At 36.4% G+C, this 16,336-nt stretch overlaps 1 protein-coding gene across 1 annotated transcript; it reads left to right on the top strand.

The window, feature by feature from the left end:
* Positions 1–15,168: 15,168 nt before the first annotated feature.
* Positions 15,169–15,905, top strand: LOC116125325. Its single transcript, XM_031411066.1, has 3 exons — positions 15,169–15,539; positions 15,631–15,708; positions 15,780–15,905. The coding sequence occupies exons 1-3, from the start codon at positions 15,249–15,251 to the stop codon at positions 15,903–15,905; spliced, it is 495 nt and encodes a 164-aa protein (XP_031266926.1). The 5' UTR covers positions 15,169–15,248.
* The last annotated feature ends 431 nt before the right edge of the window (positions 15,906–16,336 follow it).

The raw sequence follows: 16,336 nt of genomic DNA, 5'->3' as shown, positions 1-16,336 counted from the left end.
TAACTGTTCGAATTCCTGATCTGGCTGATGAGAGAATTCTGAAATAAAGTCAGCAACAGACTGCCTTTTAATTGTTGCTTTTGATCTGTAATGTAGATCAAACTGACTTAGTTTCATAGCCCACTTGAGTAACTTACCCGAAGACTCTGGCTTTTGAAAGCCTGCCTGAGTGGGTAGTTAGTTAATACATGAATGGTGTGGGTGTGGAAGTAAGGTCGCAGCTTCCTAGAGCGATCAGCAAGGCATAAGCTAATCATTTCATCTCTAGATACCGTGTTTCGGCGTTTAGTAGTCATTTGCTCGTATAATACACTGGCCACTAAATTCTACCCCCTTCTCGAACGAGAGATACTTTGATTGCATACTAAGAGACAGACAGGTAAAGAATTTCCTTAAGAACAGGCTTTAACAAACGAGGTGGTTTTCTGAGATGCTCTTTTATGTTCTCGAAGGCTCGCTCACACTTTGGAGTCCATTCAAATCTCTTATTGGCCCTGAGTATATTGAAGAACGACAAACAACGATCTGTTGCTCTCGATATGAAGCGATTAAGAGTCGTTATTCTCCTATTCAAACTTTGAACTTGCTTTCGATTGGCAAGACTTTTCATATCTAAAAGAGTTTAGATCTTCTCGGGGTTGACTTTAATTCCCCGGTAGTTAACCATATACCCTAGGAATTTACCTGAGGATACTCCTAATGAACACTTAAGAGGATTAAGTTTCATTCTATATCTTTGAAGTATATCAAACATTTCCGCGAGGTTAACTATGTGATCTGAAGCGACATGCGATTTGACCAGCGTGTCATCGATATAGATCTCCATTGATTTCCTGATCTGCTCAGAAAATATATGGTTAATTGTTAGAGTCATGAAAGTGACTCTATTTTGGTGATAAAAATACCCCATGTGTGATTAAATTGAAGTATATTGAGATAATTAAAGAATTTATGAATTTATTCACGAAAATCGCTTCCTAATATTTTTCTTATGAATTTAACGTGTTTGGAATGATTTTGGAAAGTATATGAGTTGATATTAGGTTGTGGTTTATGGATTAAGGGTGATTTTGTCTCATTTATGCTGTTTAGGGGGTAAAATGTCATGTTTTAAGGGGTTGAATTTGTCACTTTTCAATTGTGTAGGGACTAAACTGATATTTTACAAATTGTTCTATAAAACAAAAGTGCATATCGCGTTTTCCAGGGAGGCTGTTCACCCAGTTTTCCGGCGACCCTTCGTCTCCCTCCGGCGACCCTTCGTCTTCTCCGGCGACGATCCATCTTCCCAAGCACCGATCCACCGTCAGCCACCGTAAGCCGCCACCACAAGCCGCCACACAACACCGCGACGATACGACTTCCCACCACCGCGTCGTTTCGTCTTCCCGGCCAGTTTTGGCCGTTTTTCGACGACGTTCGAGCTCCCCAACGGTAGATCTTCATTCCCCATGGCCGGATCTACACTTCCCTTGCTTCAGCCGCCGCGAAAACCGCCGGAATCCGTGATTTGGCCGCCGCGACTCTTCATCTTCCAGGCCAGATTCTGCTCATTTCCGACGACTTCTCACCTCCCCAGGACCTGATCTGAACTCCCCATCACCAGAGCTTTCCATCGGTACCTTCGGATCCCATTTCCGCCACCGTTTTTCGGAGACCCGCCGGAAAATTAACGTTTTCCGACGAACCGCGGCTGTTCGTATTCCGGGCTGTCCGTTGGTCGTTTTCGGCCCTTCTTCGCATCATATCGCTGTCGGTTACCTCCTCTTCGCCATGATCAGCTCCGTTTCCACTATTTCAGCCTCCGTCATCACCACCATGAGCGGCTGAGTTCCCGGTTGTCCGTTACGGTGTAGGCGAGATCGAGATTGACTCCACTGATCTCCTCATCAGCTCTCGACTAGTTGGATGAGCCCGAATGTTGGATATTTGGTTAAGTTTCTTGTATTCAGATTATATTTGTTTTCGTTTTAGTTTGTTTGCGATGCTTTAATATTATTCTGATGCTCGACGTGTTGAATTGATAATGTCCATTGAGAACGTTTATTGATATATAACTTTTCGCATAATTGAATGTCGGTTTGAGATTATTGAATGTTGATTATGACTTTAAATTGCTTCGGTACTGATTGCAATCAAGTTGTAGTAGCGTTTAATATCATTTCTACTAGGAATGCATTTATTGTGTAATTAGTTGATTGGATGATACAGGTTGATAGGTTGTACTTGTTAACATTGTACCAACTAGTGGTGTTTAAGGGTTTAGCATTTTTCGGTTAGTCAATGATAGTCTTTAACCAATCGATCTGTAACTAAGACGACGGGGAGACAGGATAGATTATGCCTAGATTGCCGGGAGATATTTCTATGGATTTGCCTAGCCTTGTAGGATTAGGAAATTGAAGAGCGAGGAGAGGAATTGTGAGAGTTGGTCTTGAGTCAAACCGAACCCGTAGCGACAACGCTTTTAATATTGTGTTTTAGTTAGCAATTTATTTAATGCTTTTAATTTCCTGCAAGTAATTAGTTTCCTTAGTTTTAATCAATCATTTTGCCAATTTCTCTTTCGGTAACTCAAATATACATTAGGTCGTTAGTCTTGCTCTCTGTGGATTCGACCCTGCTTACCGCTAACTACGGTACTTAGGTTTAATTTTGTGACCGTGACGACCGGTCTAACATTAATCGAATGCTGGTAGGTCGCCCCAAAATTTTTCAGACTAAAGGTCATGACTTTATAGCAATACAGTCCTCGATCTGTGATAAACGAGGTATGCTCCTCATCAAACATGTATATCGGGATCTGATTATATCTTGAGTAGGCATCCATGAAGCTTAACAACTCGTGCCCAAAAGTGGCATTAGCGAGCTAATTGATTCTAGGTAAAGGGAAATTGTCCTTCGGACAAGCTTTGTTGAGATTTGTGAAATCAACACAGGTTCACCACTTGCCATTGGGTTTCTTCACCAAAACAGGATCGGCGACCCAACTCGGGTAATGAGCCTCCTGAATGAACCTGATTGAGAGGAGCTTATCCACATCAACCTTAAGAGCAACATAACACTTTTGGTCCATGGTTCTTCTTTTCTGGTGAACTGGTCTGATCTCACTATCGATGTTGAGTGCATGACATATTACATTTGGGCTGATCCCGACCATGTCAGTGTGAGTCCATGCAAAAACATCTATATTCTGCCTAAGGAAGCTCGTTAGATCGGTAGTGAACTGAGGGCTGAGATTGCTTCCAATTCTCAACACACGAGTCAACTCATTTTGGTCGATTGATACCTCGAATAGAGTCTCAACAAGCCTACGTTGGGAATACTCCTCATGAACACGAGGATCTACGTTGTCTTCCACTGGACTTGACTATGGTTTGATCTTGTTGATCGTCATAGCCTGCTCGAGAAAGCCAACTGACTTCTCATTCCCTTTGCATGTTATTTGCACTACTCTTACATAGCAGTTCGCGAGATTCATGCTGAGACCCCTTGACTTCCCCACACCCTGTCGGAATGGGAAATTTCATCTTCAGATGATAGATGGAGGTGACAGCTTTGAAGTTCCAAATTAGTGTACGTCCCAATTTTCCATTAAAAACAGACAAACAGTCTATCACTAGAAATTCTGTCATCTTAGTCACTTTGTGGGTCTCACCCAAAGTGACAAGAAGTGCAATTGTTCCCTTGGGAATAAGATGATCTCTATTAAAGCCATAGAAGGGGATAGAAACAAGCTTCAGATCTGCCTTTTCCAATTACATTTCCTCAAATGCTCGCTGAAACAGGATGTTCACGGTGCTCCCATTGTCCACCAACATTCTATAGACTTTACACTGTCCTATTTCAGCCACGATAACGAGTGCATCCTCATAAGGGTGATGCAATCGTACCATGTCTTTCTCTAAGAAGGTAATCTCTTCCTCTCTGCGCACCTTAGCAGGTCACAACGATGTGTTTAATACACTCACGAGATCATGACTAACTTCTTGAGCGTACTTCTTCTGAGCACCTCAAGAATTCCCCATGAGGTGTGGTCCTCTAAATATAATGCCAAAGAAATGGAGACCTTTGCGACTGTGATGCTTCTTCCCATCATCCTCTTGATCCTTCTCCTGAGTAAGAGTTGGACCGTCAACATACTCTTTGAAGTGCCCATTTTTAATGAGGCCTTCAATAGCCTGTTTATGAGCTCGACATTCATCGGTATGGTGCCTATTATCCTAATGCGAATGACATTACTTCTTGTTGTTCCTTATTGAAAGGAGATTTTTCATAGGCTTTGGCTCTTTGAGCAGATTAGCTTCTTCTGATTTCCCTAGAATATCTAATACCGATGCATTCAATAAAGTGAACAGATTCTTGTCGTGATCACGACGAGGGACCCGGGCATAAGATTTCTTGGGCTTAAACCGCTGTTTCTTTCCCTTTCTTTGATCATCATTAGCTCATTTGTGATCAGGTCTTCTACTACTCTCTCCCTGGTTTTCCTCCCTCCGACTAGGAGCGCTAGTCGAAGGACCGAGGTTGTGGTGATTCAAAACAGCCACTGAATTTTCAATTATGAGATATTTCTCAGTGAGGTTATAAAAACAAGTGAGGGAAATATCGTCCTCAGATTGCAGTTTCTTCCATAGGTTAGTTTGCGGGCGAACTCCTGCAATAATAAGAGTTCGAACTGAATCTTCGAGTGTATTAGCCATCTTATTTAGCTCCCTCTGAAACCTGTCAATATAAGACTGGAGGGATTCATTCCTCTCTTGCCGTATGTTGCTAAGATAGGTCAACGGCATTGAGAACTTCCTATTAGCTTGGAAGTGTCTCAAAAATAACGAATTCATCTCCTACCATGAGTTGATTGATCCTGGTGGAAGCGATCTAAACTAACACTTATGAGGGGCAATCAGAGTCACTACTAAGTAGTGATATTTTGCCAAGTTGGAAACTTAGTAAAGCTCCATGAGATCATTAAACTCACAAAGATGATGCTTTGGATCAGAATTCCCATTGAATGACCGCATATCAGACATTCTAAATCTTAACAAGAAAGGAGCAGTCATAATTACTGGAGAAAAGGGAGACACCTCAGTGACCTACCATCACTCATTCTGTTAAGCTCTAAGCTGATCCAAAGCTCGCTGTAACTCCTTAATCTTAGGAAGCGGAGCAACTTGGGGATCACTTTCTGTAATATGGGTTTGCTTCCTACAATTGTGATAAAGGAAAGACCGTAGATCAGACTCTTCCACGCCTCGACCGTAGCCTTCACAAATACCCTGGCACAGCTAGAGTCATGTGAAGGCACTGAATGGCTTGGGGGTTTATCTCGACCTCCGCGGTGGTTAGAACCAACCTGCGGATTGTAGGTATTTCGCTCACAGTGATGGTCGGAACCATCATTCTGGCGATAATGAGAATCTCCATGCCGCGCACTCTTGTAGGGGTACCCATGCGATGTGGCGTGAGATGGCTCATGATGTGACTTACCGCCAAGTTGCAAAGCTACAAGTATTTAACCTATTTCATGATCGGTATTCACTGGGCCCTTTGAGCGTTTTGGCCCATTGTCAGCCACCTGCTTTCCCTTATTTTTACGGGCTGTAGTGCGCATGGTATGAGGTTTTGCTCATTTCCACGCTTTAGCGTGACCTACAAGCATTTTTGGAGGTGGCACCGCCTTTTCAGAATTGGGTGGTACGACCTGATCTAACCTTCGGTTAATCATTAAAGAGTATTTTGAACCTCTCTAGGTAATTCAATACAGCTAGATCGAGCTGAGAGGTCGAGGAGACATCCGTCGTGGTACCTTGGGGAACTGGAGGTACTTTGGGAGAAGTAACATCCTATACACAGGGGATCTCCTCATTGTTGGTGTTAGTTTGCTCGGTTTCAAGGCCACGAGCCATTTGTTCGCAAGTAGAACCGATTGATTAGAAATTCTGAATGAAGAGTGGATATAAAATCAGGGCCCTCCTTCTAACACCAAACTATTGATGCGTGATTTTGACACCAATGACCCACACGTGCAAAGTGCTAAGTTGTTTTTAGAAATTACACATGAATGATTATGGGAGTGCTAATCAATATAATTGAATACAAAGACTGAATAATAAATGAGAAATGATTTTTAAAGTGGTTCGAATGCTTGAAGTGATTCCTACATCCATTGTTTCTTTTATATATGAGAGTTTACAAGAGGTCACGTATAGTGAATATCGAGCAGAGGTACAATAACTGAGTTTTCAGAGAGAATATCAAGTCAGTCTCTTTCTCATAGGTTATCTTTGCTCTGAAAATAAAGATTATAATTAGAATCAGAATGAGGGTTTAGGATCCCTAAAATAAGAAGGAGGGTCCTCTATTTATAGTAGCTGAATTAAAGGTAATAATTACAAAACTGTAAGTGGGTAGGTGTCGTGCAAGTCCTTCCTTGCTTCCATTGGCTGATAACTTAGAAAATATCATCAAATTATTTGGGGCTTAGACATGTGTGCAGTCCACAGTCACTTTTAGACAAAACCTGAATCTGCTAAGTTAGTGACAACCGTATTCTTTCTGTCTTGAGACGACGTGACAACCCCTAGATGGCACAAAGCCTTCCTGAACTCTGATTGATGCTTGTTGACGTAAGCTTACATCAACCTTGGTTTTTTAGGCATAACAAACATTTTGAAATCAATTTTTCCAAACTTCAAAGTGTTAACATCAGCTATTGTATTAAGACATCACTAATTCAAAATTTGCAATATTGAAATTAAAACTCATAGGGTCTGTTTGGCTTATTATTTATTTCCATATTCTCAAACCGATTTTTCCAATAATGTTTGGCTTATTATTCAGACAATAGCAGTTTGAAAATTCAATCCTAACAGCTTTTTGATCGTTAGACAGTTTGCAGCTTTTATTTCTCTCTCATTTGTATTTCATTTTCTCAGTTTTCTTCGCACCGTGAACCACCCCACACCACCAGATCTGTCCCAAGACAGTTTTTTTGCGAAGCCGACCCACCACCGTGAACCACCCCACACCACCAGATCTGTCCCACGTCGCACATTCACCGTTAACCACCCACCACCGTGAACCACCCCACAACACCAGATCTGTCCCATGACAGTTTTTTTTGCGAAACCCACCCACCACTGTGAACCACCCCACACCACCAGACCTGTCCCACGTTAGTTTTTTTGCGAAACCCGCCCACCACCGTGAACCACCCATGTACCAGATCTGTTCGACGTCGCAGATTTTGCGAAACCTACCCACCATTGTTTACCACCCATGTCGCAGATCTGTCCAGAGGGAAAGGTGATTGTGTTTGATTTTTTTTATTTTTTTGTTTTGTTTTGCAGGTTATATCGTGTACAAAACATTAAGAAAGGGAAAGGTGATTCTGTTGGAATTGTTTTTTTTTTTTTTGTTTGAAGGTTATATCGTGTACAAAACATTCAGGGAAGGGAAAGGTGATTGTGTTTGATTTTTTGTTTTGTTTTGTTTTACAGGTTATATTGTGGACAAAACATCTGCAAATAATTTGTGATTTTATTGTATATCTGTCCAAAATATTCAGGAAAGGAAAGAGACCCTCAAAGTACCCAAATCCAGTTTGTGAGCTCCGTGACCTATTTGGTTTCAAGACACCCAAGACGCAATTTTCCTCATTTTTATTTTATTGGAAATAATTTGTGTTAGTACTGTTTTTAATTTTCATTAATCATTTTAATTTCGATTGTAATTATGCGTTTTATAATTGGTTGACTCAAACTAATATCTGTACATGAGCACGATTGGATTGTGGATTTGTTTGTGGGGTTTAACGGTTATAGCATGTGCTATGTTGCTTACAATGTTTAGCACATGCGTCAAAATATTGTGCAATTTCATATGTTGTTTATGTAACATGCTGTATGTAATGGATAAATTTTGGGAGTAAAAAATTATTGGATTATTGGAAATAATTTGTTTGGATTTCACTAAATGATATATTTGTTCTGTAGATTATGATCATATGCACAAATGTCAGTATAATTTGTCCCAACGTTGTAGGATTAATTACTACTTGCAGCAGAGGCGTGAGTTTTGACGTTTATCCAGACTTGGAGTTCGTCATACACCCCGTTGGTTGACCTTGTCTGTATCTTCCCCTGTATCTTCCCCTTCATTGACGTCTTCAAGCAGTGTCGGATCGAACGATGTATAAGTTTATCTGTGTTTACTTGATTAAGTTTACATGTGCGTATGTCTATTTGTAATGTGATTGGTGATTCGTATGGTGTCCCAATGTTGTTTTTCGTTCTCACCGTATTGTCCTGAGATGGGTGATAACATGAAATGGTCTGCTGAGATGACCCACAAATTTCTGGTCCTGTTGTCTGAGCAGGTGAAAACTGCGCACGGTACTTCAATTAAAACAGCAGATTACCAAGAAATGTTGGACGACATATCATCAGTAGCTGGGAGGAGACTCAACGTCACACAACTAACCTGTAAGAACTTTCGCCTGCAAAGAGTATATCAAGCATGGCAGAAATTGATGCAACACACGGGGTTCAGGTGGGATCACGAGTTGTAAAGTCCAACGTGTCCCGTAGAGGTTTGGGAAGAATATGTGAAGGTAAATTTTCAACTTTTTAAACTAATATTAATCAACAACATCATAATTGTACGCATTTTTTTTTCGGACTACCAAATATTAATTATTATTCTTTTGCATTACCAACAAAACCCACTGGCACAACAATTCTACCATAAGGGACTTCCTCACAAGGACCTTTATGAAATCATATTTGAGAAGCAAACTGCCACTGGGAGATATGTGTACAACTCTACATCTCAACCGGTGGAGACCTCTAGTTATTCCAATCAGGGCGCGATTCTCATGGATGATAACGACCTTGAACCTAATCCAGATCGGATGATAGGGGAAAAACGGCCAAACATATCTAGCCATGGAAGAGCAAGAAATAAGAGCAGGCAAAGCCGCCTAGGACAATCACTTGCAGATGTCATTGGTAGATTGACAGACGAGCTTGTGGAGAATCGGACTATGGGATCGAGGGCTACCAATCACAGTACAGATGAGAGGGACAAAGAGAACACTAGTGGTCCATCTGATCCATTTTTTGAGCAATTGTATTGACATCATGACGGCCATGCAAGTACTCACACAGTTTTACCTACCGGTTGTCAAGTACTTGTATCAAAATCCAGGGTGGCGAGAGATATTTGTGAAACTCTCGCCCGAGGAAAAGGCAAAATGGATTTATAACGACTTTTCGAATTCGTAGATGACACTATATTTCCTAAGTGTTTGCTAGCCCTTTTGTATGCGTCAGTGGGCACTTGTCATTACAATTAGAATTTCTAACACTACTGTATGAACTTAATTGCGCTACTGTTTGATGTGATATTACATGTTTCAACCTCGTTTTGGATTGTCATTAGAATTAAATATTGATTGTTATATTTTGTTGATTGCGGATCAATGTTTTGCAAATTTGCAGGTTTAAATGGCGTTGTCTAGTCGTACAGGAAGAAGACGATGTTCTACAGATGACGAAGAAGAAATATTGACAGATATAGCCATTGCACTCTGAGTTGTTGCCGCGTTAGAAACAATTGGGCGTGAACCACGACATACATCCATATTTACTGGTCATGAGTCATGTTGGACTCAATGGTCATGCTGACAAGATCTTTGACAAGTGTTGCATGGACAAAGACTGTTTTACATACTTATATGAAATTTTTTCAGAGCAAGGCAAATTGCTGCCAAGCAGGAGGACGAGTGTGGAAGAACAAGTTATGATATTTCTAACAATCGTTGGTCAAAACGAGACAATCAAGACGATGGAGGATTTCCAACATTCCAGTGAGACGATCTCTAGATATGTTGGTGCAATTTGCGAGGCGATATGTGCGTTGAAGACAGAGTTTATCAGACCACCTGACTTTAGTGAGGTTCCATGGGAAATATTAGCCAACCAAAAATATTACCCTTTCTTTAAGGTACTGGTTCATTATGTTTTCAATTAGTGGATAATTAAGTTCATTGTGTTATTAATGTTCATAGTCGGTTAATATCAGTAAAATTCAATTTTGATGATAGGACTGTATTTGAGCCATTGATGGCACACATGTATACGCTTCGGTTCCACATGAATTTGCCGATAGGTATCGGAATCTCAAAGGAACGTTGTCACATAATGTACTGGCTGCATGCGACTTTAGGATGATGTTCACTTATGTCATTACTGGATGGGAAGGATCTGCACATGATTCAAGAGTTTTAAATTCAATTATTGATGATCCTAATTTTGGATTCCCACATTCTCCACCTGGTATAAGTATTTTCTTGACGTATTATAACATATTTGCTCAACTGTTGAGGCCCTATAATTCAAATAACATGTATGATTTTATTATAGGGAAATACTATTTGGTTGATGCGGGTTATCCAAATAGAGAGGGGTTCCTCGCCCCTCGTAGGCAAGTGGCTTACCATATTTCTGATCACCGTCGTAACCGAAAGGGGCCACAAGAGTTGTTTAACTATAGACATGCTTCATTGCGCAATGTTGTTGAGGGAACCTTTGGTGTTTTTGAAAAGACAGTTCTATATTCTGAATGGAATGAACAATTACCCGTTAGACAAACAAGGGAAAATTGTTATGGCATGTTGTGTACTTCATAATTATATCAAAATGTACCATATGGAGGACCCTATATTCGAACAGTATACTGAAAATACAGGTAATGAGCAAGTATATTCTGATCGCCAAAACGGGGCAGAAGATGGCTAAAATGGAGAAGGACCGAGTCAACCGCATCAAGGAATTATGGACAATATGACGATTGTACGGGATAACATAACGAATACATTGTGGGCAGCATAGTGGACCATGTCGTAGTTGTTAATAGAGTATATGTGTAAGAACGATTGTAAATGTTGATAATTAGTACTTTTGTCATATATGTATTAATGTGATGTTTTTAAACAGTTGGATTAGTACTTGAAATTAATATGAGTTTTTGTTTTTTAATATTTACTGGTGACAAAATTACCAATAAATTGTTTAATATTATTAAAATGTAAATTGATAAGTTATATATATAATAATACATTATTTTAACAAAATGCACCAAAATATTATATTAATAAATCATTTATAAAAAAGTATATCAATTAAATATTCAATACAAATATCAAGGTAAAAATACTCTACCTAACACATATTTTTCAAATCCTAATCTCGTAATCATAACCCTACTCAACTATCCAATATTATTCTCAAAATCTTATCCAAAATAATAAACCAAACGCACCTATAACTACTTAAACTGTATTATTTATAATATATTAATACAAAGTTTACAAAATTATTAAAATATCATGTGTGATATCATTATTAATCAACATTTGAAGCTTGAAGCGCGCGCGCGCGCGCACACACACACACATATATATAAGCATAAATAATCTCGACCATCAATAGAAATCTTGGGTAAACCATTGAAGACAGAAGAATCATACTCATTAAAAAAAAAAAAAAAAAAAAATTCTCAAGATTTCAACATTCACTTTATGCTTACTTCTTACAATTAACATTGTGAGATAAAATGTGTTATTATATATATATATAAAAAAAAAAAATTATACATAAATTGAAGTAACATACATCTTTTATTGTTATGTCATTCTTATTTATTTATTAGTAATAATTTAATTGGTTTTTTTATGTATATTATTTCAAGCATTTTACGTCATTCACTTTATATGTAAAAATTTATATATAATCTTTTGCATCTAGTATTACTTTATACAAACTCTTGATATTACATTTTTTTCATTATCATATAGTTAGTCTTTATCAACTAAATATTTACTGTTTTAATTTTTAATATTTATATTAGGGGTTTTATCTTGACCCTCTAAGGTTTAATAAAATAGCAAGTTTTCTTGAGATTTCGGAAATAACAAAAATCGTTAATTAACTTTTAGTTCACCATTAGAGTTTATAACAAGATAGGTGAATTGATATTTATTTAATTGCCCCTCTACCATTTATTTTAACACTAAAAATTAACGATAATTTCTATTATTTCTCTAACAACAAGGGATTTTATTATTTGATAATATCTGAGGGGGATTATTGTTATCGACTCTTTATATTATTTAATTCTTAGAAGTCTTCAATCCATAATGTCTAATCATCAAAATGGTTAGTCAAAAACTTCATGCATCAATTTCTTTTTATAAAATTAAATATAAATCCAAAAAAAAGTAAATCAATCGACATATATAATTAAACAAATAAGTCAAAAATTTCTCTGAATAAAAAATTAATTAATTAAAATAGATTTAGGTAGATTTCTTTATTATATTTAATATATTTGTTTTTAAAAATAAAATGATTACTTTAATTTTGTGCGTTCAGAATTTGAAAATGTGTTTTACCATTATTCCCTAAAATTAGTGTTTGAAAATTGAAACTACTATCATCCCACACGTCCCATAACGTCTCAGCTTAAACCCCTCAGACCCCAAAGGTAAGAAAAATTATTTTGACCTCCCCATACATTTGAAGAATTATCCAATACTTCCTCTTTTAGCTGTTAGTTGATAGGTTATGTCATCTTATATAATTTTATTTACCTCCCTTTGAGATCGATTGCTATTGAACTCATCCATTCGTTATTAAGATATTAAAAATACCTATGTTATTAGTGATGTGTTAGAGTTCATAAATTAAAAGTCTACTTTACCCTCCCATGATTTATCAATTTAAAAAAAGAATTTTTAATTCCTCATTGCTTTTATAAATCATTTAAAAAAAATCATTTTAATTATTTTTAATAAAAAAACTAGTTTAACCAAAAGACCGTTTATTTTAATTTTGTCTATTCTAAATTAGTTTAAGGTTGATTATAAATTATCTAGTCATGTTTCTTTTATTTTATAATATAGATTTTAAAACATTTGATACTATAAAATTGTTTTAAATGATTATCAGAGACTATTTAGTTATCTCTTCTTTTTAAACGATTAGTTTAATAACATATAGATCTTTTAATATTTTAAGAGTGATGCTATTGGTCCTCCATAATTTTTATCCTTAATAAAACCCACTTCTAAATTAACTCCAATTTTTTTAAATATTATCTAAATGACTAAATAAACTCTATCCATTTACAAATTAACCCTCACCTTTATATTTTTACTACTCATGTATGCTATAATGTCTTAGTACTACTTGTTTTATATATACATTTTTTTTTAATCTCTATTTAACATATCAATCAAGCATATAAGCAATTATTCACATTCGCATCACATGTGTTTTCTTTAAAAAAAAAAAAAAAAGGAATAATAAACTTATAAAGTTTGTAGGTGCAAATCAATTGAAAGTTAGAAGTAATAAAATATGATAAAATAAACTCAAAGAATTTAATGCATATATGTTATTGATCAAGCACACTGCATCTTTGATTATTTCAAAATAAAATTTGGGTTTATGACTTAGAAAAAGAAATAGGTTTTTTAAATTAAAATCAAAATATTTATTTAGATGAATTGTGTACAAATACTTTTGAGTCTTATTTAGTAATTTTCATAAAGGATAAAACTGTAATTAAGAAAAAAAATAGTAATTGGGGTCAACTAAGATAAAAGGTAGGAGACCAATATCATCACTCTATTTTAATTAAATATAATTATTTCTAAAGTAGATAAATCAATAATTTAACATCTCTCATTCATTTAGTCAAGTTTAAATTATTCTATTCATATTAATCTCCTTTTTAATAATTATCATTAATAATTTAGCTACTTTTTCTCTTTAAAAGCACAATTATCATGGGTTCTCTTTTATCTAAATATCACCTAAATCTGTAACCTTCCTTGGGAAAATATAATTGTAAGTACAAGGTTGACTTAATGAATTTGAATATTTATTAAGTGAAGGTTTTAAGAAATTTGTGAAGTTGGAAAGTGATAGGAGGTGGTAAAATAGACTTTTAAATAAAAATTGGATGGAACTAACATAATATTAATGATAATGGTGTTTTTATTATTTTCTTAACAAAAGTGGATGAGTTGAATATTAATTGATCCCTAGTGTTACGAAAATTCGCAACAATTAGTGATACTCAATCGACTTTAACAAGACCAAGTCAGATGATTGTATAATTGTGATCAATCAACAAAGGGGAACGAATAGGTCGAAAATGAGAGATAAACAAGCTAAAAACAAGAAGAAACGACATAATATTTTTAGAGTAGTTCGATGAGTTAAAACCAAGTCTACGTCCATTGTCATGTTATTGCTTTTGGTGTTTTTCCCTTCGATTACAAATTACAAAGAGTTGCTCTCTTCTCTCAATGAGATATGTGTGTAGAAGAAAGAAGACCTCTCTTAGAGATTTTTACAAATTACAAGTTGGTAAAAAATCATTTTATATAGTAAACTTGTAAGTGAAGTCTAACTTATTGGCAACCTTTAACTTGTGGATAATGTTCACTTAACTTGTAAATGAGATTAGTTCAAGGTAGGTTGGCACATGATATAGATCTAACTGTTGAACAAAAGCAAATTCCTGGGACACATGGCATGAATCCACGCCTATTGGATTTCCCCTACAAAAATCTCAAAGGAGGTAAATGAAATATACGAGATGACATAGCAAGCATCAACTAACGGCTAAAGGGGAGGTATTGGATAATTCTTTAAATGTGAGGGGAGGTCAAGGTAATTTTCATAGCTTTGGGGTGTGAATATTTAAACTGAAACTTCAGGGGAGGACCGTAGGCCTATCTGAAAATTAAAATTAGTGAACACGCGTTTCCTATCATTTTTTCCAGGGTAAGTATTAATATTATGACAAAATAGAGACAGAAATGTAGAATACTTTTTATTTTTTATATGTTTTGTGCCTTTTCATTTTTTCAACTATTGTTAATATTTTTTGATTTATTTGTTTTTTATTTTAAATAAGGGAAATAATAAATGAGCAAGTATTACATAATTTTTTTTTTAAATAATATAAAAAAACGATAATTAACCATCCTAAGTTTTGATAGTCCTGTACACGTTAATGGACCATTCAGGTATCTAAATTATGAGGTGGAGGCCCAGAGATTGTAGTTAAACAAATGAGGACAGCATTCAAATTTCAAGGGACTAAATGAAGATGAACAGCCCAGATCGTCACATAGACCGCTCACAGTCGCACCGCGAAGAAGAGGCAGCACAATGGAGGAAACACTAGCGGAGCTGGAGCGAGTCCAAACTCAAATACTGGAACGAATATCAAAACTGGAGCACACTTACCTTCCCCAAAACGACGCCGTCTCTGCACCGCATCCTGAGCCAATTTCAATCTGTGACACCGAAGCTCGCCTCTCGAACATTCTTCAATCGAATGGCGTGAACGAGTTTTTATTCAAGAAAGTCCCGGCTGATTACTACGACTGCCCTCTCGAATCACGAAGAGACATCCTTGGTGCGGCTTCCATTGATCATCTTTGCAAAAGCATCGTCTTGGTACACTTATCTTCTAATTTCCTTAGTAATTATCTTAACATTGAATTTAAACGTTCAATACTCTAGGCTAAGTCCTTTATGTTTTTGTTAGGTTAATACACAAGCGCAGTCCAATGTCGTTGATTGTAGTGACCGCAACAATTCGAAGTATTATGTAGTGGTTGTTCAGGTACCTTGGTTGTCTTCAGTTATTAACGATTTACATTTGATTATGCTGCTGAACCATCTTACATTTTGCAGTATACTGCTCGATTTAATGCTGAAACTGTCAAGAATTTTTTGTACACGCTCAACCATGCCAAGATACCAAAAAAGAAATTTAACTGTAAGCTGTTATTCACTGGATCACCAAACAATTTCTTATGATTTTCTCATTCCTATTCTTGTTTGAAAATTGCAGTTACATGTATCTAAGGTTCTATTAATTATTCAAAGTTTTACCATCCAGTCTAAATTAGTGATTCCCAACTAAATTATATTAGTTCTGGTGTGTCTAGTTGCACCTTAAGAATAAAAAAAGATTAATACAAAAGTTGACAGGTGATAGTAAAACTGGTACACGAGAAAACATTGTACAGCATAGTAGCATACTATTGTTTGTTTGAGGAGCTGTTGTATTTAGATCTGTTAATACTGTAATGTACTAAGTGATAAGTTTTCTCAGCTGTAGAAAAAAATATAATGATTGTAAAAGTGTCAGGCTTTAGTAATAAGTCTAAGACAATTGGTAGAAGTTTTTGATCAAAAATCTTTTTCACCTGTCAGGTTTAGTTGATTCTTGATGCAGCGTAGGATAG

The sequence above is a fragment of the Pistacia vera genome, unplaced genomic scaffold (assembly GCF_008641045.1).
Source record: "Pistacia vera cultivar Batoury unplaced genomic scaffold, PisVer_v2 Contig1622, whole genome shotgun sequence".
Taxonomy (NCBI): domain Eukaryota; kingdom Viridiplantae; phylum Streptophyta; class Magnoliopsida; order Sapindales; family Anacardiaceae; genus Pistacia; species Pistacia vera.
The sequence above is the reverse complement of the archived record's forward strand: the minus strand, read 5'-3'. Positions and strand labels throughout refer to the sequence as shown.

What these genes read in the sequence shown, in the direction of transcription:
- LOC116125325 (XM_031411066.1), top strand. Translation starts at nt 15,249, where the DNA reads ATGGAGGAAACACTAGCGGAGCTGGAGCGAGTCCAAACTCAAATACTG. An exon ending in TTTGCAAAAGCATCGTCTTG is followed by an intron (nt 15,540 to 15,630) that starts GTACACTTATCT and finishes TGTTTTTGTTAG; the next exon opens with GTTAATACACAAGCGCAGTC. An exon ending in ATTATGTAGTGGTTGTTCAG is followed by an intron (nt 15,709 to 15,779) that starts GTACCTTGGTTG and finishes TACATTTTGCAG; the next exon opens with TATACTGCTCGATTTAATGC.